Source organism: Cynocephalus volans, chromosome 8 (assembly GCF_027409185.1).
Source record: "Cynocephalus volans isolate mCynVol1 chromosome 8, mCynVol1.pri, whole genome shotgun sequence".
NCBI classification, from domain to species: Eukaryota; Metazoa; Chordata; class Mammalia; order Dermoptera; family Cynocephalidae; genus Cynocephalus; species Cynocephalus volans.
The window spans coordinates 114,802,944-114,826,847 of NC_084467.1; the positions used below are offsets into that span (position 1 = coordinate 114,802,944).

The 23,904-nt window shown below is 42.2% G+C and overlaps 1 protein-coding gene across 1 annotated transcript; it reads right to left on the minus strand.

The window, feature by feature from the left end:
• CD5L (CD5 molecule like) lies at nt 1-23,016 on the minus strand. Its single transcript, XM_063105856.1, has 6 exons — nt 23,002-23,016; nt 5,194-5,220; nt 3,589-3,937; nt 2,070-2,387; nt 1,206-1,526; nt 1-5 (listed from the first exon to the last, which is right to left on the minus strand). The coding sequence occupies exons 1-6, from the start codon at nt 23,014-23,016 to the stop codon at nt 1-3; spliced, it is 1,035 nt and encodes a 344-aa protein (XP_062961926.1).
• Between the last annotated feature and the right edge of the window lie 888 nt (nt 23,017-23,904).

Here is a 23,904-nt window from a genome sequence, read left to right on the forward strand (position 1 = left end):
CTATTCTGCAAAGAGAAGAGGAAAAGGCAGTAAGGATTGGGATGGACCAGGAAGGGATTATTCCATTAAAGCTCAAATCGGCCTAGGAAGAAGATTGGGTCTCAGAGCAAGAGAGAGAGCCAGGCTATGCACATATCCCAACACTGATGAGAACCAGATCAGAGTCAGTGCAGTATCTCAGGCACTTATTCAACCAGCTCCCCTGTGTGTCACAAACTGTATTCACCTATATTAACATGTCTTAACCGCAATCAAAAAAATCTTTGAGGTAAAGGAGACAAGTGTGTTCATATATTACAAATGAAAATACTTACGTTCAGAGCAGTTAAGTGACAAATTATTCTGCTTCAAAGTAGCAGAAGAAGGGCTCAAACCCTAGCCTTCTGTCACTAAATCCATCCTTTTCTGGGCACTAATGCTCCCCACATTCCTTGGTCAACTATCAGCTCTTAGCTAGCTCCAGTGTTAGTTGTTTAGCCAAGTAGCCCTGCATAGCTAGCTCCCCACCCTGGCTTCCCAGCTCCAGACCTGTGTCTGTCTTGAGTCATCTACCCAGGGGAAGCTCTTGCATTTCCTGGCCCAAGTTGGGACAGGGCTTCTTCTTTCACTCTCCTGAAGATGCCTACAGTTCAAGGCTGGTATGCCGGCCTCTCTGATAAGACTCTCTCATGGACATTCTCAAAGAGCCCCTACCGTAGCCCCACTCCCACAGATTAACTTAAAATCTGGGCAGTGACAACAAATAGAATGAGGTGAGACCACCTTCTATAGTTTAAGCTGAGGGTTTGAAGAGTTTGTTTACCTAAGAGAACTAACCCTAGGTTGAGAGTAAAGACTGGTCATTATAGTTCTGCTGTATGATTTGAACACTATTTTTATGATTTTGGAAAGTTGCTTATTTTCTCTGAATCACCCTTTCTTCATATTTAATATAAGAGTATTGATCTGATAATTTTCAAAACCCCTCTTGTTCTCACATTCAATAATTTTTTAAAAATTGTATTTCTGGTGTTAGCCCTACCCCCCTCCACCCCCCCCCCTAAAATACCCTACTAGAATGCCTCAGTCATATCTCTGGAAGTGTGTGTGGAGCAGGTGATGCTGTGGGCAGCTCTACAGCCCCGGCAAAGCTACCCATGTTCACCTCCCTTCTTCCTCCATCGCCCTCCATGTCAGCCTTGATGAACTCCAGCTATAGGACTTACCTGTGCAGATCACAGCCACATCTTCCTTGTGGGTGCAGTCGTGATACCCCCAAAACCTGTGCTGGCACTGTTCCAGGGACTGCTCCTCCCCTGAGCAACGAACATCATCCAGCCAGATGCGGCCAACCCCAGGGCCGTAGCTTTTCCGGACTTTGGGGGATGCAGAGAGGGACTTCCCACAGCCCAGCTGCTTGCATACCACCTGGTCCTCCTTTTTTCCCCAGCCATCATCACAGACAGAGCCCCACACACCCTTGTGCAGCACCTCCAGGCGCCCAGAGCACAAGTTGTCTCCTCCTACCAGCTTCAAGGCAAAGGCATCTGCAGGATAGTGGAGGAAATTGGGGGTTGGAGAGAGGAACATTAAGGAGAAAAAATTAGATCATCTACATCCTCACCCAAACCCCATCAGCACATTTGAAACCCTCTACATGTATTTCTGTGATTACAGCTCCTTCTCTAGGTCTCCATCAGGTTTCAAACCCCATGGCCCATGTCCATTTCCTTAACCAGGATCTTTTCACTTCCCCATCTACTTTATAAATCTAATATTTATAAATGACTTTCTAGTAGTTTTTAAAAATTGAAGAACTCAATAGATACATGGAATGGTATGCCTTGTCTCTATTATACAGGATTCAATATAATAACAGATCATATTAACATATTATTCAATGCATTTTTATATACAAAGGCATATATTTTTATCTCCATTTTAAACACAAAAGAATTGAGGATCAGGATAATCAATTAAGTTTGCAATGGTCATTTGATGCATGAGTAGTTATCTGTAAATATTGTTTGAATGGAATTCTATTTAATCAAATCCATGAATGGACTACTGCCTGGACACATAGCCATTACCTTCACATTCAACCCACGTGTCCTCATCGTGGGTGCAGTTGTTCTTCTCCCAAGGCCCAGAAGGGCAATCCTGAAGAGTTGCTTCTTTTCCTGAGCATGACATCTGGCTCAGCCAGATGGGTCCATGGCCCCGGGTATCCTTGTTGCAACGTTTGTGGGTTTGTACAGCCTTCCCACATCCCAGCTGCCGGCACAACACCTTTGTGGCTTGGAGGTTCCAGCCTGTTTTGCACACTGTGCTCCACTGGCCTTCGTGCTTTAGCTCCACTCGGCCCTGGCAGCGCCCAGGACCATCAGCCAGCCGCACACTCTCTGGGTCTGTGGAGAAAGAAAGAGGAAGTGTCTGTTCCCTGCAAGAACATGGTCTTCTCAGAAAAGGGGGCCCAATGTACACATCTCTCAGTTCTTGGTGTTTAGCGCAACGTATACGAGAGTGCTTAATACTGCCTAATAGGTGCTTGTTGAAGGAATAGATAAGTGAATAAATGAAATGAATGTAGGTTCTCAGTTGCAAGTTGAAACAAAAATCATTTCTGCATAAAACTTAATTTTTCAAATTATTTTCACATTTAAATTTTAATTTGTTCCTCACAAAAGGCAGGTAAAGGCACTGTATAGATGTTTTTAAAAGTAAAATACAATAGTAACATACAAAATATGCCTCAAGCCAGAAACTTTTTGGTTCAGTGCTGGCATTATCAATCAAGTGTCCCAGATTAGTGCTCCCAACTTCAATTGTTCTAAAAAATAGTAATAAGGCTTGAATCAGGGCAAAAAGTGATATTTTTTTCAGATAAAAAATTCATAAAAAAAGAAGACATGAACTAAAATATTCTTTAAAAAAAGAAGCCACTCAGTCAAATCACAGTCTAATGGGGGAGAAAGTATATACAGAGAGAGAAAAATTAATACATAGAAAGCAGATATATGTAGGGGAGTTAAAAAATATAGATCAATCAATCGATCTATCATCTATCATTTATCTATCTATCTATCTATCTATCTATCTATCTATCTATCTATCTATCTATCTATCTATCTATCTATCTATCTATCTATCTATCATGGGATTGTGTTGGTTTCCTATGAGCATCTCCCATCTACTTGATTATATGGAGCTTTGCTTGAGAACTGAAACTACTAAAAAACACACATTATACTTGTGTGCTCATTTCTTCCCTCATAACTTTACCCCAGTGCCAGATACAGGATACACTATCCAACAAATGTTTAGTGGTTGCTGGAAGTCTGTGCATTTTTATTTATGTGTGTGTGAAGAAGAGAAACCAGTTCTTATTTGGATTGAAACTATGAGACAAGCATTAGCTCAATCAAGTAACAGTAACAATTCTATGTGAGAATAGTGTTTGTCTCCAGACCTCACAACTGAGAAAGTGTGAGATGTGAGGGATGAGGGGCCAATTAGCCAGTGTGTGAAGGCTCATGGTAGGGAATAAAGACCAACAAGAACGGTCTTGTGGGGTGTGGGCAGCTGGAAGGTGAGCCTTGCTGTACTCACTCTCACACGATGCCCCTGCAGACTCGTCATACTGGCAATCAAAAACATCACTTGGCTCACACTCATCTAGTGTATCTTCCATCCCATTACAATTAACCTGTTGGATGAGGACTTTCTGCTCTTTTTCTTTTGATGGCTTGTACAAAATACCACTGGGTGTTCCTTTGGCTGCTCCACAGCCCAGCTCCCTGCACAGCACAGCAACATCATTTATGTCCCAGCCGTCATCACACACGGTACCCCACTGGCCATTCCAGTCTATCTCCACTCGCCCTTCACAGCGGTGCGGGCCTCCCACCAGTTGCACTCTGGATGAAGACTCTGAAAAGAGATGGAATATTAGCTGGTGCTATGGTTTAGATGTGTCCCTGCAAAAAGCATGTGCTGGAAACTTAATTCCTGATGCAACAGTGTTGTGAGGTGGAGCTTAATGAGATGATTATGCACGGGGGCTCCATCCTCATGAATGGATCAATGCTGATATTGTGGGAGTGTGTTCATTATTACAGCAGTGAATTTTCAATAAAAGGACAAGTTCAGTCCCCTCTTGCTCCCTCTCTTGTCCTCTCTTGTCCTCTCTTGTCCTCTCTTGTCCTCTCTTGTCCTCTCTTGCTCTTCCACCTTCTGCCATGGGATGATGCAGCAGGAAGACCCCTGAAAGATGCCAGCCCCTTGATCCTGGACTTCCCAGCCTCCAGAACCATGAGAAATGAATTTCTCTTGTTTATAAGTGATCCAGTCCCAGATATTCTGTTATAACAGCACAAAATGGACTGAGACAAAAATAGGTACTGAAAAGTAGGGCTGTTGCTATAACAAAAACCTGACAATATGGACTGAGAAAAGATTTGAAAGGCAGAGAGAAGAATAGAGGGGCTCACCAGGGTAGCTGTGTCCTGAGCAGTGCCTTTAGCCTACTTTATCAGCAGTGGCCTTGATAGAAGGACCTAGGGGTGAAGGAACAATACCCTGGTGTGTAGGCAGGCTGTAAGGACAGCAATTGTCTGTCTGTACCAGCAGTGAGGGACAGCCCTAGAGGCCAAGAGAAAATACCAAGTAATCTGAGGCTTAGGATGAGAACCCAGAAGCAGCAGTCCTTAAAAAATCAAATTGCATCCATCAGGGTAGAATTCACACCAATAGCAGAGTAAATTCAGCCTGTACTCTGCTGGTTGAGCCATGTGCTGCATAGAAGCAGATGCATTTCTAATTCAAACAAAGGTGCCATTAAGCCTGGCAGGGGGACCTAAACGTGCTGGAAGCCACCAGGGCAAAAGGAAGTTCATTTCCCAGATATGCCCACAAGGGGGCAATGTACATTCTGGGCCTGAAACAAAGCTATCTCCTACTTGAATGCTGGCCTAGTTTCTTGGACCACAGAGGCCAAGAGGGGAGAGGTCCCTTGGCAGGATAGACTACCCTAAACCTTTCTAGATTCTGGAGGTGGAAATACGCCCACCCAAGACTGAGTGCGTGGGGTTAGAAACCACAAAGTTTACTGGGCCTGTTTTGAACCAGAGTCTTTCTCCATGGCCCAGGAAACATCAAAATCTCCCATCTCCTGAGTTCAGAAGCATCCCTTTCAGAAACCCCAAAAAATCTTACCTGAGAGGCTAGGTCCAGTGCAAATAGCTGGGGAAGGAAGAAGGAAGTTAGTGAGGTCATAGAGCCAATTTTCAAGGCTTTCTTCAAAGCACACAACTCTCCATAAGTCCCTTGCCAAACTTGGATACAGAACCTCCAAGGTCAATCTTATTGGGACCTTCTTCCACTGAACTGACCAGCTTCAAAAGACACAGAGACACTGGCTATGAATCACAGAGGCCAATTCTACCACAGCTGACTGACCCAGTCTGTTTCCTTCACATGTGATGGTAGCTTCAGGCAGGGATAGATTTGTTTTTGTAGTTTGGTCAGTTAGATTGATTGGCTGTTACTGCCTGAAGTAAAACAGTGGTGATGCAGCTTGATGGCTCAACAGAAAGGAGTACTGGAAGCCACCAGGAATATGCATTGGTCGGGGGAGGTAGAAATGCCACAGGGCAGTGGAAAGTGGCAGGGTCTGCCTGTGCTCATTGACCCTGCATTTAGCAGGGTCAGCAAACTCGTTCTATAAAGGGCCAGATAGCAAATATGTTAGGCTTTGTGGGCCATATCGTCTCTGTTGCAACTACTCAAGTCTGCCATTGTAGCATGAGAGCAGCCATATATAAATGTATAAATGAGCATGGCTCAGTTCCAATAAACCTTTATTTATAGACATTTCAATTTAAATTTCATGTCATTTTCATGCATCATGAAATATTATTTTTCTTTTGCTTTTTTCTCACCATTTAAAAATTTAAAAATCATTCTCAGCTTGCAGACTATAGTTTTCCAACCCCTGATTTAGATCACAGCTCAGAGAGCAACTCTACATTTAGTTCTAAACCTCCAGATTTAAGCACCAGCATATGTTCAAAAAATTGGAGTTTCTTTCTACAGGATCTCTGTATGGTTGGACTCCTCTGTCCATTAAGCTCCCCCTTAATGCTGAAGAGAGTGCTGATTCCTGTGTCCCTCAATAGTCCTGAGGCCTAGGTGTTTTCAATTGCAGAACTCACCCCATGTCCCTACCTTACAGTATTTTTCTGATGGAGCAAATACCTTTGGACCTCCAGCCTAGAGCTTTTCAGGCAGATCCAAGTATTTTGATAGTTTATCCTGGAATATTTTTCTCTCTTGGTTTCCAAATAACTTCTCAATGCCTCATGTCCTTAATCTTCAGAACGCAGCCACTCCCAGATTCAGTGAGGCCTCATTTGTTGCCTTAACTGTCTACAACTCAAGATTATGCTATACATATATTTCATTACATAGTCCTCCATGTGTCCAGTTAAGTCATAAAATGTGTACATGCAAAGAAAAGTGAACATGCCAAGCCTGATATGCAGGTGCAAAAGTGACATAGCCAGTAAGTGACTTGGAAGCTCTGCTATAAGGTGGATAACTACGGGTGATGTAGACCAGAAAAGGCTCCATGAAGGAGGTGGAACTGCAGGTGAGCCTGAGAGACTCAACAGTAAGCCATAAGGGGCAGCACTAGCTGTTGGGTGCTGTGGGGGCTGTATAGATGTTTAAAATATGACCAGCACCCTATATAGAACACGTAAGTGCCCAACTGAGAGACCAGCGTGGGCTTCAGTTATGCATTAGATCATCAAGACAATAAAAATGGATGTGATTGATTAGAGTAGAGATTTAACAGGCATTGTTGATGCCCCATATTAGATATTATCTTAAAAAATCTCTGAGGAACGCAGCATTATGTTTACTTCACAGGTGAAAGAGCAAGATTTCAAAGAATTGTGGTTATCTACAAATTCAGACAGGAACCAGGATTGAGACCCAGTTCTCTTTGGCTCCAGAAACTCGAGATTAACTAAGCTAATCTCTAGATTAATGTAGGCAATAAAAAACTGGGGAAAATTAGGGAAACATTATATGAAATACTCTTCAGAGAAAACTAGACAATATGATCAATAAAAGTTCTACTTCCTTTCTTGGCTCTACTTGATGACTCCCAGGGTCCATTCATTTGTCTTATAAATAGTGCATTTAAGGAAATTAATGTAAAGAGGAAAATGAAATAAACTGTCATAAATATCATAACTAATGGGATAAACTATCATTTGTCAGTGAAAATATAGGAAAATAGAAAAAATATGGTAACCAAATTGGATTATATATTGGGTATAGATTACGTGGCTCTTTAGGGTTTAGAACAGTTGCCAGATGTAGAAAGGAGGGAGAAACCCATCTTTGAAAGATACCTGAATCTATGCAGGGAGAGGATTCTCCTCATCAAAGTTCCAGAAAACTCTGGAGCCTAAACCAGCAGAAGCAGAGATACTTACCAAGGATCAAGAACAGCAGAGCCATGACTCAGGCAGCTGAAGATGACAAGCTGAAATTTAAGGATGGAAGGAGGCCCCTCAGCGCACTATTAAGTTTTGGTTGCAAATGTGCCAAGAGGAGGAAGAGAGGCAGGTCCTGTGTGCAGCTGAAGCATTATGAGATGACCCAAAACCAGTGGACTGAACTAATAGAGCTGGACTTGCTGAATTCAGCATTTTCAGAGAAAGGGAGGTGACCGGAACTGGCAGAAAGATGCTGAAAACAAAAGACACATACAAAAACAGGAGGTCATGGTTTGGTTCTTCTGTAAGCCCACCTCCGTCCATCTTTACTTCAGCCTCTTCACTATGCAAATGAGGAAAACAGCCCCCACAAGGAAAGGCAGGTGCCAAAAATGTGACCTCTCATTAGAACATCAGGCAAAGCTTTGCCTCCAAGTATGGTTTGTAGGAGAGGTAGGTCAATTTTGGTTCCTTACTCCAGAATGAAGTGCCTAGAGAATATGGAAGGCAAAGGTCATGGAATAAGTACAGAATTCCCCTTAGAGGCTCATCCATAGGCCATAATCTAGGGTCAAGGTGTCAATCTCTGCATAGGAAGCTGACTTTGTTACCCTCTAATGAGCCTTCCCGGTGTTCAGCAGAGGGTCCAATACATAGATGCTCTCCTCTTCTATACTTGTGCTGGTGTATTCTCATCTTTGGAAGCCAAGTGGAAACAGGTCTCTGTGGTAATAGGCATCAAAATCACTGAACCGAGGTGGTTCTGATGTCTAAGGTATAATGTACAGCAAGACCCTCAGTATTCCCAGGCCGCTCTGCCTTGCTGTATTATTAAGTATAACTACACTTCAAGAGCTATTCAACTCTAGGTTAACCAAATATTCAACTTCATATGCTACCATAACCTCTGCTGTTTCAAGGAAGGTAACTTTTCCTCTACAGTGAGACATCATATCTTCTTTATAATACTCAGTTTGCACAAAGCTCAGTTAATTCTGTGCATTCATTTTTAATCCTGTATTTCATCATTTTCTTATTACTGTATTCAATAAAAAATTTTTGTAGCCGCAAGTGCCAGGAAGTGTGATGGATAGAGGGAGTACACAGATGAATAAGGGACAGTTTGGCACTCCAAAAGGATATGACCTAGTAATTGCAAAAGCATGTGAGAAAGGAAAGTTTAAGAAACTGGGGTCACAATGTAGGAAATGGTCACCTCTTGAGCAGGGTTAAAGGATAAATAGAAAGCGGTGGATCAGAATGGGAAAAGGCTTTGCTATGCATGTGCAGACAAATGAAACAGCATAACCCATCTAAGGAACTACAGGTAGTTTGAATGATTGGTTGACAGCCAGCTTGGTGGCCAGGGAATTATTGGTGTTGAAAGGTAAAGACAATAGATGATATGCAGAAAGCGAAATGATCTGTATAATGGAGGTTGGTTATGAATGGGTTCGTAAATGCTAATTACATCCTTCACTCTCTAGATTCTGAAGTGATGCAGTAACAGACAAAGAATTCAAAAAAGGCTCAAAATATCAGCTTTACTGTGGATAAAGCTAGATTAGATTTCAACTGGGATCTAAGATCATATGCATCTACCCCCATCCTTGAGGAGCCAGACGTGCATGACTGAGTTTACACTTGGTGGAGAAAAGCCTTCCTGTGGCCTGAGGGCAGACAAACCCACTAGAGACCATAGGACTCATGATTCAGAAGTATATTTTTTCCTGTTTTATGTGGAAAATTGAGAGAAGAGAAGTGGGGGATAAAAGAGAAAAGCTTTACCCCTAATATAGTATTTTATTAACAGAGTTAAGAACATGAAAAGAGGAAAAGAAAACTTTCTCAGTCAGAAAGAACATTATCTCATAAGATATTAGAACCACTGAAGGATGTGGTGCATTTTAGAGAGTGTGTTCTGGCTACAGCATGGAGGAGGAATTGAAAGGAAGAAGACATTAATTAGTCAAGGAGGCCTCACCACTGTCACCTGACTCCATCCCCAGCCTCACCGAGTGTGCACGGAGCAGGGAGATGTCCAGCAGGGGAGGCGGAAGCTCCACAGAGACTACACACCCTGTGGTGCCGGCTCGTGACCCAGCAGGTAGGTCTAACTGCTGCCACCTGACTCCATCCCCGGCCTGGCCCAGTGTGCATGGAACAGGGAGACGTTCAGCAGGGAGGTGGAAGCTCCACAGAGACCACACACCCTGCAGTGCCGGGGCATGACCCGGAAGGTAGGCCTCACCACTGCCGCCTGACTCCATCTCCAGCCTGGCTGAGTGCATGTTGACTAGAGAGGTGGCTCCCTGGAGAGGCCCAAGACCTGAGGCAACTGCACACAAAAGGCACTAGTGGCCAACTGAGCAGACACTGAGGTAGCCATACCAAATTGGCAACCACAGCAACATCCTAGCCAGACAATAGTATCAAACCAGTGGATTGTGAAACCCCCTGACACAATGACTAAACATCAAAGGAAAGATACCAGAAATATGAAAAATCAAGAAAGTACACCACTAAAGGGTATTAACTCTCAAGCTCTAGATCCTATAGAACAAGAAGCCCTTGAAATGTCTGACAAGGAATTTCAAGTGATAATTCTAAGGAAACTGAATGAGATACAAGAAAACTCAGCTAGACATCATGATGAAATGAGGAAAAGTATACAGGACCTGAAAGAAGAAATGTACAAGGAAATCAATGCCCTGAAAAAGAACGTAGAAGAGCTTGCCGAACTGAAGAATTCATTCGATGAAATAAAAAACACAACCAAGAGTTTAACAAGCAGGCTTGCAGAAGTAGAAGAGAGAACTTCTGACCTTGAAGATGGGTGGTTTGAAATAACACAGGCAGGCAGACAAAAAAAAGGAAAGAAAGAAAAAAGAATTAAAAGCATTGAAGAAAATCTAAGAGAGATATCAGACAACCTTAAGCACTCAAATATCCGAGTCATGGGTATTCCAGAAGGGGAGGAAAAAGGAGATTGCATTGAAAACATATTCAACAAAATAGTGGCAGAAAACGTCCAAGTTATTGGAAAAGACACAGATCTTCAGATTTAGGAAGCTCAAAGATCCCCAAACGTATTCAACCCAAAAAGGTCTTCTGCAAGACATAATATAGTCAAATTGGCAAAACTCAAAGATAAAGAGAGAATCTAAAAAGCTGCAAGAGAGAAGCATCAAATCACCTATAAGGGAGTCCCAATCAGACTAACATCCGACTTCTCATCACAAACCCTAAAAGCCAGAAAGGAATGGGATGATATATTCAAAATACTAAAAGACAGAGATTGCCAGCCAAGAATACTCTACCCCTCAAGGCTATCCTTCCAAAATGAAGGGCAAATAGTATATTTCTCAGACAAACAAAAATTGCGGGAGTTCACTGCCACACGACCAGCCTTACAAGAAATTCTCAAGGGAGTACTGGGTTTGGTACCTGAAAAACAACTACCAATGCCATAAAAACAGAAGAAAAATCAAAACCCACTAGTATAATAAAAATGGCATTCATGAAGAGAAAACGAACAAACAAAAAGGCTATCTACAACCCAAGGAACCAACAAATACAAAAAACAAACAGTAAATCAGAAAGAAAGGAGCAAAAGACACCTAAGACATCCAAACAAAAATCAATAAAATACTAGGATTAAATCAACACTTTTCAATAACAACTCTTAATGTAAAAGGCTTAAATCCCCCAATCAAAAGACACAAACTGGCTGACTGGATTAAAAAGGAGGACCCAACTATATGCTGCCTTCAAGAGACACACCTCACCCATAAAGACTCACATAGACTAAGAGTGAAAGGATGGAAAAAGATTTATCATGCAAACAGAAATGAAAAACGAGCTGGAGTAGCTGTTCTTATATCTCATAAAATAGACTTTAAACTAAAAACCATAAAAAGAGATAATGAGGGCCACTACATAATGATAAAAGGATTCATCCATCAAGAAGACATAACAATCGTAAATGTAGATGCACCCAATGTTGGAGCAGCCTGATTTATAAAGCAAACTCTATTAGACCTAAAGAAGGAAATAGACACTAATACCATAATAGCAGGGGACCTGAACACCCCACTATCAATATTGGACAGATCATCTAGGCAAAGAATTAGCAGAGAAACACAAGATCTAAACAACACTCTAGACCAATTGGACTTGGCAGATATCTACAGATCATTCTATCCAACAACCTCAGAATATTCATTCTTCTCATCAGCACATGGATCATTCTCCAGGATAGATCACATGTTAGGTCACAAATCAAGTCTTAACAAATTCAAAAAAATTGGAATTATCCCATGTATTTTTTCAGACCACAATGGATTAAAATTAGAAATCAATAACAAACAAAATTCTGGAAACTATACAAACACATGGAAATTAAACAGCATTCTACTTAATGACATATGGGTCCAAGAAGAAATCAAACAGGAAATCAAAAAATTTATTGAAACTAATGAAAATAATGATACATTATACCAAAACCTGTGGGATACTGCAAAAGCATTACTAAGGGGGAAATTTATCGCATTAAATGCTTACCTCAGAAGAATGGAAAGATGGCAAGTGAAAAACCTAACACTTCACCTTAAAAAACTAGAAAAACAAGAACAATTCAAACCCAAAGTTAGCAGACAGAAAGAAATCATTAAAATCAGAGCAGAATTTAATAAAATTGAAACCCAAGAAACAATACAAAAGATCAACGAATAAAAAAGTTGGTTTCTTGAAACGATAAATAGGACTGACAAACCATTAGCAGCGCTAACTAAAAAAAGAAGAAAGAAGATCCAAATAACAAAAATTAGAAATGAAAAAGGTGATATTACAACTGATACATCTGAAATACAAGGAATCATTCGAGACTACTATAAACAACTATATGCCAACAAATTTGAAAATCTGGAGGAAATGGATAAATTTCTGCACACACACAAGCTACCAAAACTGAGCCAAGAAGATGTAGACAATCTGAAGAGACCAATAACAATAAAAGATATTGAAGCTGTTATCAGAAGGCTCCCAACAAAGAAAAGCCCAGGACCAGATGGATTCACAGCAGAATTTTCAAAGATTCACACAAACATTCAAAGAGGAATTGACACCAATTCTTTACAAATGATTCCAAAAGATTGAAACAGACGCAATTCTCCCAAACTCATTCTATGAAGCAAACATCACCCTGATACCAAAACCAGTTAAAGATACAACTAAAAAAGAGAACTACAGGCCAATATCCTTGATGAATATAGATGCCAAAATCCTCAATAAAATACTAGCTAACAGAATACAGCAACACATATGGAAAATTATACAGCACGATCAAGTTCATCACCAGGGATGCAAGGTTGGTTCAACATATGCAAATCAATAAATGTGATACACCATATTAATAAAATCAAACACAAGGACCATATGATCATCTCTATAGATGCTGAAAAAGCATTTGATAAAATTTAACATTCATTCATGACAAAGACCCTCTATAAGTTAGGTATAGATGGAAAATATCTCAACATAATTAAAGCCATATATGATAAACTCATTGCCAATATCATCCTGAATGGGGAAAAGCTGAAAGCTTTTCCTTTAAGAACAGGAACTAGACAAGGATGCCCACTTTCACCACTCCTATTCAACATAGTTTTGGAAGTACTAGCCAGAGCAATCAGAGAAGAGAAGGAAATAAAGGGCATCCAGATTGGAAAAGATGAAGTCAAACTGTCCCTGTTTGCAGATGACATGATCCTATATATCGAACAGCCTAAAGCCTCTACAAAAAAACTCTTGAAGTTGATAAATGATTTCAGCACAGTAGCAGGATACAAAATCAACACACACAATTCAGCAGCATTTCTAATCTCCAAAAGTGAACATGCAGAAAGAGAAATCAAGAAAGCTTGCCCATTTACAATAGCTACCAAAAAAATAAAATACTTAGGAATTGAATTAACCAAGGAGGTGAACAATCTCTATAATGAGAACTACAAACCACTGCTGAGAGAACTTAGAGAGGATACAAGAAGATGGAAAGATATCCCATGCTCTTGGATTGGAAGAATTAACATAGTGAAAATGTCCATACTACCCAAAGTGATATACAAATTCAGTGCAATCCCCATCAAAATTCCAATGACATTTTTCTCAGAAATGGAAAGAACTATCCAGACATTTATATGGAATAAAAAAGACCATGCATAGCCAAAGCAATGCCGAGCAAAAAAAATAAAGCTGGAGGCATAACACTACCTGACTTTAAACTATACTACAAAGCTGTAATAACCAAAACAGCATGGTACTGGCATAAAAACAGACACACTGATCAATGGAATAGAATAGAGAATCCAGAAATCAACCCACACACCTACAGCCATCTGATCTTTGACAAAGGCACCAAGCCTATTCACTGGGGAAGAGACTGCCTCTTCAGCAAATGGTTCTGTGATAACTGGATATCAATATGCAGGAGAATGAAACTAGACCCATACCTCTCACCGTATACTAAAATCGACTCAAAATCTATTAAAGAATTAAATATACACCCTGAAACAATAAAACTTCTTAAAGAAAACATACTAGAAACACTTCAGGAAGTAGGACTGGACACAGACCTCATGAATATGACCCCAAAAGCACAGGCAACCAAAGGAAAAATAAACAAATGGGATTATATCAAACTAAATAGCTTCTGCACAGCAAAAGAAACAATTAACAGAGTTAAAAGACAACCAACAGAGTGGGAGAAAATATTTGCAAAATATACATCTGACAAAGGATTAATATCCAGAACATATAAGGAACTGAAACAACTTTACAAGAAAAAAACAAGCAACCCAATTAAAAAAATGGGCAAAAGTGCTAAATAGGCATTTCTCAAAGGGAGATATACGAATGACCAACAGACATACGAAAAAATGCACAACATCACTCAACATTCAGGAAATGCAAATCAAAACCACACTGAGATACCATCTCATCCCAGTTAGGATGGCTAATATCCAAAAGACTGTGAATGATAAATGCTGGCGAGGTTGTGGAGAAAAAGGAACTCTCATATATTGTTGGTGGGACTGCAAAATGGTGCAGCCTCTATGAAAATGGTATGGAGGTTCCTCAAACAATTGCAGATAGATCTACCATATGACCCAGCTATCCCACTGCTGGGAATATACCCAGAGGAATGGAAATCATCAAGTCGAAGGTATACCTGTTCCCCAATGTTCATTGCAGCACTCTTTACAATAGCTAAGAGTTGGAACCAGCCCAGATTCCATCATCAGATGAGTGGATACAGAAAATGTGGTATATCTACACAATGGAATACTACTCTGCTATAAAAAAGAATGAAATACTGCCATTTGCAACAACATGGATGGACCTAGAGAGAATTATTTAAGTGAAACGAGTCAGGCACAGAAAGAGAAATATCACATGTTCTCACTTATTTGTGGGAGCTAAAAATAAATAAATAAATACACTAAAAAACCAGCTGGGAGGGGGAGGGAAGAAGACATAACAATTACAATTCCTTGAAGTTGATATGACGAGAAGCATACAGAAAGGACATTGTTGGAAGGGACGGGGGAGAGGGAGGAGGAAGGGAGATTTTGGTAATGGGCCACAATAATCAACCACATTGTATATTGACAAAATAAAATAAAATTTGGAAATAAATAAATAAAAGATGACCGGGAAAAAAAAAAATCTGTCAAGGAGATCTATTTAAAGGCCACTGCACCAGTTCAGAGTGAGCAGAATAGGACTTGAGCAGAAGCTAGAAGACTGTGCCTGGGAGCCCCAGTGTCTGGGGGGTGAAATGGGAGATAAGTTGCTTAACATGGGTCAGGGAGGCTCTATTGGGCCGGGAGCTTCTCAAAAGTGGTAAAGGTCTGAAATAATCAGTGAGAGAAAATGACCCTGGATAAAAACAAGTAAAATATCTCTTTTTCTGCATTGGGTTGAAAAACCCCATTTGTTGGTACCATTATTGCTCCCAGCTGTGAGATACTTTCAGTCTGAGGTCAGAGGGTAAATGTGAGAGGCTCATAAAGCCAGGGATTCAAGTTGATGAACCAGCTCAAGTGGTGTAGAAGGCCAAAAGAAGATCAGGAGACGAACTGATAGAAAGAGAAAATAGAAATAAGTCCTGGGAAAGGGAACCTCAGTGAGGAAGAACTGGGGGAAAGGAAAGTGTTAGAAAGTTCAAGGTATGGGAAGTTGGTCAGAGATGAGAGTAGACTGCTCAAAGTTTTAGAGGACAAGCAGTGCTGGGCAATGGCAAGGCCCAAGCCAGGAGACTAGCGGAGAGTGAAGGTGGAAATTTCAGAAGCCAAGGAGTTGATGGAATTGAAAAGAAGTTATCGTAAGAGGTTTACCAAGAAGAGGGAGATGGGATAGGAGGCACAGGCTCAGGTACGTATTAGTCCATTTCAGTTGCTTATAACAGAATACCTGAAAACTGGGTAGTTTATAAAGAAATAAAATTGATTTCTTACACTTTTTGAGGCTGGGAAGTCCAAAGTCCAGGCAACACATCTGGTGAGGGTCTGCTTCTCCAGTGATGCAGAAGGTAACATGGCCAGAATGGGCTGAGCAAGAGAGCTAACCTTATCACTTGCTCTCCGTATAAAGCCATCAGAACCACGCCCGTGACCACCCATTAAACCATCAACCCATTACTTCATAAATGGATCAATGCATTCACTGGAGCACAATCCTCACAATCTAATCACCTTAAAGACACCATCTTTTGAATACCGTAAATGAATCTCCCACCCTCTTAACACAGTTACAATGGAGAATAAATTTCCAATACATGAACCTTTGGGGGATACAAGTGACCCATAGCAGAACAGCTCTAACTGTATGGAAGTAGATAATTGTCTGGAGGACATCAATGTATGACATGCATCAGATTCTAGAAGACACTCTGTGGGGTGCTCTCATGAAGGGAAAGCTCCAGGTCCTGCTGGTTTGGCAGCAAGGTGAAACCCCTCTGGCAAATAATTGAGCGTGCCAATTATTAGTGTACTCCATGTTGAGTAGGAAACTATCCAAATTGTTCTCCCTCGTATTCCCAGTTTTTGGTATGCAATGAATCATTGACTCAATAAATGAATGCATGAATGATTGTATTGTAAGACAAAGAACATCACCGAGCTGCAGACACACCAGAAACACCATCTATCAGTTCTACTCCTTGTCCATGTTCTCCTCTATGGTGGGCTGGGACTGACGTGCTGAGATGGTTGCCAGAATGACCTGGTCTCTCCTGGGCTGGTTTATATAAGCAATTGATCTGGAGCACAGGATTCTGGTGGATTTGTTTGCTATTACCTGTGAACATCTGCAACCATCTGTGAATAATAGCATTGATTCTTTTCTGTTGCTCTCAGGGTTTACCTGCCTCCCTTCCCCATGGTGACCAGGATACAGAAGGACAGAGAATGAGCACACGAAGAATGGATTCAGGATTCAGGGTTGAGGGAGCATGAACACAGTCTTCAGGCATTTAGAATAAGTTTGTTCTGTGGGGTTCCTGAAGAGAATACACTACCTATGTATGGAAACTACAGGAAAACATTTTTTGGTCAACTCACCATGAGAAAAAACTGAGGATGAAACAGGTTGTCCCAGAGACCATGAGCTATCTATAACTGTAGGTTTTAGTCACATGGACTGTTAACAGATATTCTATCATTTATGGTTGGTTGATTATTACTAATATTTTTTTTTAATGACCAAATCTCACAGCTGTTTATTGCAAAAAAATCTAATCACTCACAGGAAAAAGGTCCTAAGAACTTCTTAAGCTCCAGCAGTGACCATGTAATCTGGGGGCCCTTGTAGAAGACGAGGGACAGAACATCTGGGCTATGGTCTCCCTCAGGTACACAGTGAAGCCGTAATAGTCTCCTATTCTTCAGGTACCTGAAATGAGGGATTCAAGAGGAAGCAGGACAGGTGACAGCAGCTGAGAGTGGAGTCACAGGGAGGAAACCCAGTAAGCCTGGCTTCCCTGTCTGCACCCTGACAGGCTGTCCACGTCCTGCTGGTAGGAACACTGGCCAATCTGTCCTGTGTCCCTGGTGGGCTCCGCCCTGGAACTTTGACCTGTGCTTTTCTGGACTTTCCTGGAACATTCTAAAAAGAGGCATGACAGCATAGAGGCTAAGAGCATGCTCTTTGTAGGCAGGCTGACCTGATTCCAGTTCCAACTCAGTCGCTTACTAGTTATGTGACCTTGAGCAAGACATTTTGGCCCTTTCTTGGTATTTTGTTAACTAGGATTTACACTCTTTATTTTTTTGCTAGGATGATTAGTTTTCATTTCTGCCTTTCGCTATTTAACAAATCTTGCTTAATCCACATTCATGTTCCTTTTTTAAATGGGAAATCAAAAGTGACAGCAAAGCAAGTAGTTTAGAGGCTGACACCTTAGAGAAGCACCATGCAGGGGCGGCCAGCAAGCTGCCTACTGTTAATTAGCCTTCGTTGGCTTTTTTGTGCCCCAAAGCTAATTCCCTGGACATCCCTGTTTCTAAACTTAGGCCCAGAGAAAGACAGAAATTCCCACGTTCAAAGTCCTTTCTCTGGTAATGTCAGAATAAGTGGTTCGGTACAGAGCTCACTAGGAGAGAGCAAAAATGAGCAGTCCGAGGAGCTGGTCCCTAATTGTGAAGTGTCCCACGGGTTACTGGACATCAGTGCACTAATCTGCCCCTGTGTGGAGGATGTTGTACTAATGGCAAAATGAGCTCCATAGGGAGTCACGTGCACAGTTACCCATGAGTGCTTCCTTCTTAGCCTTGGGCATACTGTACTGTGAAATTCCAGTCCTTTCTCACCAAGGAGGTGATGATTTTCCTTAATCCATATGACTAGGAGAACCATCTGTGTTCCATTCAGCCTGACTTCTCTTCTTCAGGGTCTGTTGATCCCCTTCTGTGCGTCAGCGCCATTCCTGTTACCTGTGGTCTAGGCAGGATCTTTCTGTCAGCTCCTCACCCTTTTATTAACGTCATCTGTTCTTGAAGAGTGGTTGGAAATGAAATAAAGCAATGCTCGTGATCTGAGGCGATGGCAAAAAGCACATAGGAGGAGAAGGAAAAGGAAGACCAGAGGGGAGTTGCTCTCTCCACCCCTCAGTCAAAGCGCTCTCAGTGCTGGTAATAAAATTTTTATCAGGTGTTATTAATTTAACCACAAATATTTACTGATTATATCTTGTGTACCAAGCTCTGTCCTAGGCTCAGAGAAGGAGGAAGACAAGCATTAGAGATGGTTTGAAGACAGTCTTTTCTTTCAAGACACCGGTACTATATTAAAAAGCAGTATATTTTGAATGCTGCAGTCTAAATGTAAAAATTTGGGAGTAATTTTTTATTCATAGTTCCTATTGCATTCTTGTAACTATTAATACGGTATCCATCCCTAATATTTGGTTAACATTAATATTTCAGTCAGTTAATATTTAATTAATAATTAATTATATTAGTAATTAACCATTATAAATAATATAACTATAATTGATAGTTTTTAATATTAATCTTTTGTTGGGCTGGATCACAGACCCTTCTACCCCATCCTGTGCAGGTCCCGAGCCAGGTAGTCAAAAGAAAAACTGAGCAGACACCAGCAAAGTGGGCATGCTTTGTTTTTAGATGTGAGCTCTGCCGACCAGTGGTTCAGAGCTGCTGCCTTCCATACCGAAAGAGAACACAAAAATGGCAACAACCCAAAAAGTACATGGGCGTGCATGCGCAGTAACTCTACCCTCAGGCAACTTGTTTGCAAAGGATGTGCTGAATCATACCCAGCAGGATATGAAGCAAGGGGGCCTAACCAAACTAACTTTCCTCACACTCCATCCCTTCAGGGTCTCTCACCATACAATCTACACATCTTAGATCTTCTGCAATGTTTCCTTAGCGAGGATAAATGACCCTTGCATTCACATAAACTCTGTACCTCTTGTACATTCAATACTCCTTGAAGCTTATCCCAATAGCTCTATTCTTTTGAATATTAGCCACAAAAACACCACCTATACACATGTCTAGTTAATAGTCATCATTGCGGTGATTTTCTACAGGAATCCTGCAGCCACACTGGTAGGAAATATTCTGTTCACAGACACACTGGCCACACAAATGTACATATGTGTCCAGTCAACTTTGGGCCTGCAGCCACAATACTATGGGCAAAAACCCAAAAAATTATTGGCACCAGGAGAGGGAGTTTCATCCCTCTGGCAGAACACATGCCAGCTTACCATCCTGGAAAGAAAGAATGGTTGCCAGAACAAGTACTATGGCTCTATGCAACAGGGCCTCCACTGGAGAGAGACCACCCTTGTGGCCTCTCTCATTTAAGATCCTGATTGTCGACTGTAAACACCATGTCCACCCCTTCAGGGATGAGGTTTGGGCAGATAGCCTTGGTCCCTTTTTCAGGAGACCATTGTACCATTCAATCATTCCCACTGCCTGGGGATGATATGGCACATGTAACTTCCACTGAATGGACAACTGAGAAGCCCACTTCTGTACTTCATATCCAGTAAAATGGTTTCCATTATCACTCTGTATGACGAGGGGCCAACTGTACATGGCCATAAGGTTATTCAACACCTTAATAATGTTTACTTGGTCTGGGTCCTTACTAGACTGCACAAGCAGAAGAGCAGTAGCCATATCAATGACTGTAAAGATATACCTGTAGTTCTCTGACTTTGGCGGTGATCCCACAAGATCCACCTGCCACCAGTTAGGAGCATCCTCCTCTCGAGTTTTTTGCCTGTCTGTGTGTGGCACCCAGCGAGCCATCAAGGGTACATCTGCCCATCAGGGGCATTCTTTCTCAGGTTTATGAGCCACCCAGTGAGCCATCGGCCACATGGTCTTGCAGCCAGCATGCTGCATTCCCCAATGTAGCCACCCAGCTACATCAGCTGCTGGAACTCTCCCCAGCCATCCTACCCTAGCCAGTGCATCAGCCTCATCATTGCCTGGACTGGCTAAGGGGGAATGTTCTGTGACACAGAAAAGACTTACTTCCTTTCCATGTCCTAATTCCCATAACTCTTGTCCCCACAGGGATCAGTGACTTACCAGCCACTGCTGATACTTCCAAGTAGAGATCCAAAGGGGAAGACCCTTATATATGACCCAATCATATTGTTCCAAATGACCTAGCAGCATTGGAACCACCTTGGTTAAATCTGTAAGAGAATCAAAGGTTTGTAAGACATCATCTACGTAATAAAACATTGTAACCATGCAGAACCCAGTCCACCTGACTAGGTCCCCAGCCACTAAATCATGACAGATGGTTGGGCTATGCAGGTAGCCTTGGGGTAACACCTGAAAAGTCCATTGTCTTCCCTCCCAGGTGAAGGCAAATTGATCTTGGCTATCAGCCGAGATTGGGATAGGAAAAAAAGCACTAGCAAGGTCCAGTACATAATGATAAGTTCTTAGCTGAGTCATCACCTGGTCTATCAAATTGTGAACTGAAGTCACAGCTGCATGCAAAGGAGGCACTACTTTGTTTGGTTCTCGATAATCCACAGTCATTCTCTAGGTCCCATCAGGTTTTCTTTTCACTGGCCATACCAGAGTGTTAAAAGGACTAGGTGCAGGATGAATGATGCCAACCTTCTCCAACTCCAAGATAGTGGCACCTATCTCTGCATGTCCTCCCGGCAGGCAACGCTGTTTCACATTGACCTCATGCCTTGGCTTGGGTAACACTTGTGGATCATGCTTGACATGTCCCTGCAGTACAGGTTTTACTGTCCGTATATGCAGCTGGCATTCTCCAACTGTTGTATGCAGGTGCAGCCCATAAAGTACCTCTATATCCAAGATGTATTCTGCTACTGGGGATACATACACAGTATATACATGAGGGGGCAATCGCCAAATGCTTAGCAGCAAAGACACGGCTTTGACTGCAATGGAATGTGGTCCATAGCTGTCAACACTCACTGTGGCCCCTGGAAACTTATCTGGGTTGCCATGTGTCAGGCTACATTCTGTGCAGGTGTCCACCAATGGTAATACATGCTGTAAATTTATCCCTGACCAATGTATGGCCAGTTCAACATGGGGCCTCTGGTCCTCATCTGCTTCCAAAATATGAGCACATTGGCCTGGTCCCTAGCCAAAAGAAAAAAAGTCCATCTGCCTCTGCAGCAGTAGCCATAAAATCCTTCAAATACTCTGGGCATACCTTGTCACCTGTTTCTGGACGTTTAGTGAAATGCTGTTTGGGGTGCAATTGTTGCCACAAGGTCGCCAGTCAGTTTTTTCCCTATCAACTCCTGCCATAAGATAGTCACACCACATCTGCATATTGCTGGTTTTGCCAGGACCCTTCAGGGTAAAATCCTGAGCATTTCTTGGGGATTTAGTCTTAGCCATCTTTTGGATCCCTTTTGTCTGTCTCCTTCCCTCTGCTTTACCCGGACTGGCCATCATGGTTGTCACTTCATGTATGGCATGAGCAATGTATGGGGCCAATATAGCCACCAGTGACCCAAAGGACATCGATGGAACATTTTGAAGCATACTCCCCTCATGCTGCCTGTAAAGTGTTCCTCATCTGGGCCATGGGTGTTCACATTTGTTAGGAAAATATAAGGAAAATGGTCAGGGCCCCTTGGATGTTTGGAGTCTTGTCAAGCATCTGAGGTGGGTATGCGTGTGCACACGGGCATTCCTTGTTATTGTCTAATGTGATTGCACATGTGCATCTATTTTTTTTTTTATGGACTTGAGTAAAAAGGACTAACAGCGCAGATGCACAAAGCTTCTAGAGGACGCTCTGGGAAGCCATATTAGGTCAACTGCTCCTAGCTCTGAATAAAGCCTATTATTTCTTCACCCACAATCCAAGGACCTTTTCGTATTACCTAGGTTGTAGACCTGCATGTGAAGGGTTTGTGACTCAATCTGGACAATGGGCTCGAGGTCTGTGAGCCCTAGCACTAGCTCTACAACATTAAACATGGACTGTTGCATCCCCAGCTCCTGAATCATTTGAACCAGCTTGGCGTACATTTGCCACCTACTCACAGTTTTGGGCAATTCTCTGGTGTTTGTTCTCACAATGGCTGCATTCACCCATTCCATCAAGAAGTGGTTATCCTGTCCCAGTGCATATCTGTGGCTGTTCTGTAACTGCTGCCACAGGGACAGATGCATGGTGATGGAACCCAACTTTTACATCTTCTCACCAGAGCACATCATGCCATCCACCCCTAGGTCCCACAGCCACAAAAGCCAAACAGCTAGGGTTTTGCTCTGTTTCTGGAGAAACTGTTTCCCCATGTCCACCAACTCAGCTTGAGTGTAGGGGACATAAGCAGTAAATTGGGTCACTTGCAGATTGCCTACTGGTTGTCCACCTTTTCCTATGGGCTGCTCATGCTTCAGTTTCTGATGCATAACAGGTTGTGCCAGGGGGTGCACAGTTTCCCCCAACTCACCATTGGGTTCGTCATCATCCCAGTGCTGCCTGTAAAGGGTTACTGTACTTCAGCCTCTGGAACAAGTACCCGTGCTTCCAACATGTCTGCTTTCTGCTGCAAATCTGAAAGCCGCGCTGCTTCATGGAGAGCCTGGTCCATGTTGTGGTACAGGGAGCAACAGCCAGACCTCGGTCAATAGGAAAGTGGCTACCAGATACCACACACTCGAGGGCAGCCACATTTCCTCCCCCTCCCGAGGGGCTAGTGACTCCTTTACCTGCTTGGAATCCCGATGACAACTACGCCACTGTCGGGATGGATCACAGATCCCTCTACCCAGTCCTGTCCAGGTCCTGAACCAAGAAAGTGAAAGAAAAACCAAGCAGCCGCTGGCAAAGTGGACATGCTTTATTTTTAGACTCGAGCTCTGCTGACCAGCAGTTCAGAGCTGTTGCCTTCCATATTGAAGTATATAAAAATGGCAACAGGCCAAGGGGTACACGGGCACACACGCTCACCAACTCTACGCCCACGCAACTTGTTTACAAAGGACGTGCTGCATCATACCCAGCCAGATATCAGGTGAGGGGGCCTGACTATACTGACTCCACTTTCCTCACGCCTTTGTCACTTGAAAATATCAGTAAGTTGTGAATAGTGGCTTATAACATATTTGGCAATACACGTTCCCTATATAAATGGAGATAAGGGGAGAAATTTCTACATAGACGTATGTAAATTAAGATATAGATTCAGATACAGATGTAGGCATGTACACTGATATATCTCGCAGGGGTAGAATCAAGATTCGATTTCTGTGAGACTAAGAAGAGATACTTTGGAAATAATTTAAATGTTTAATAGGGATTTATTTGGGGTTATTTTTGTTGTTGTTGTGAGGGAGTAATGTAAATTCTCTTG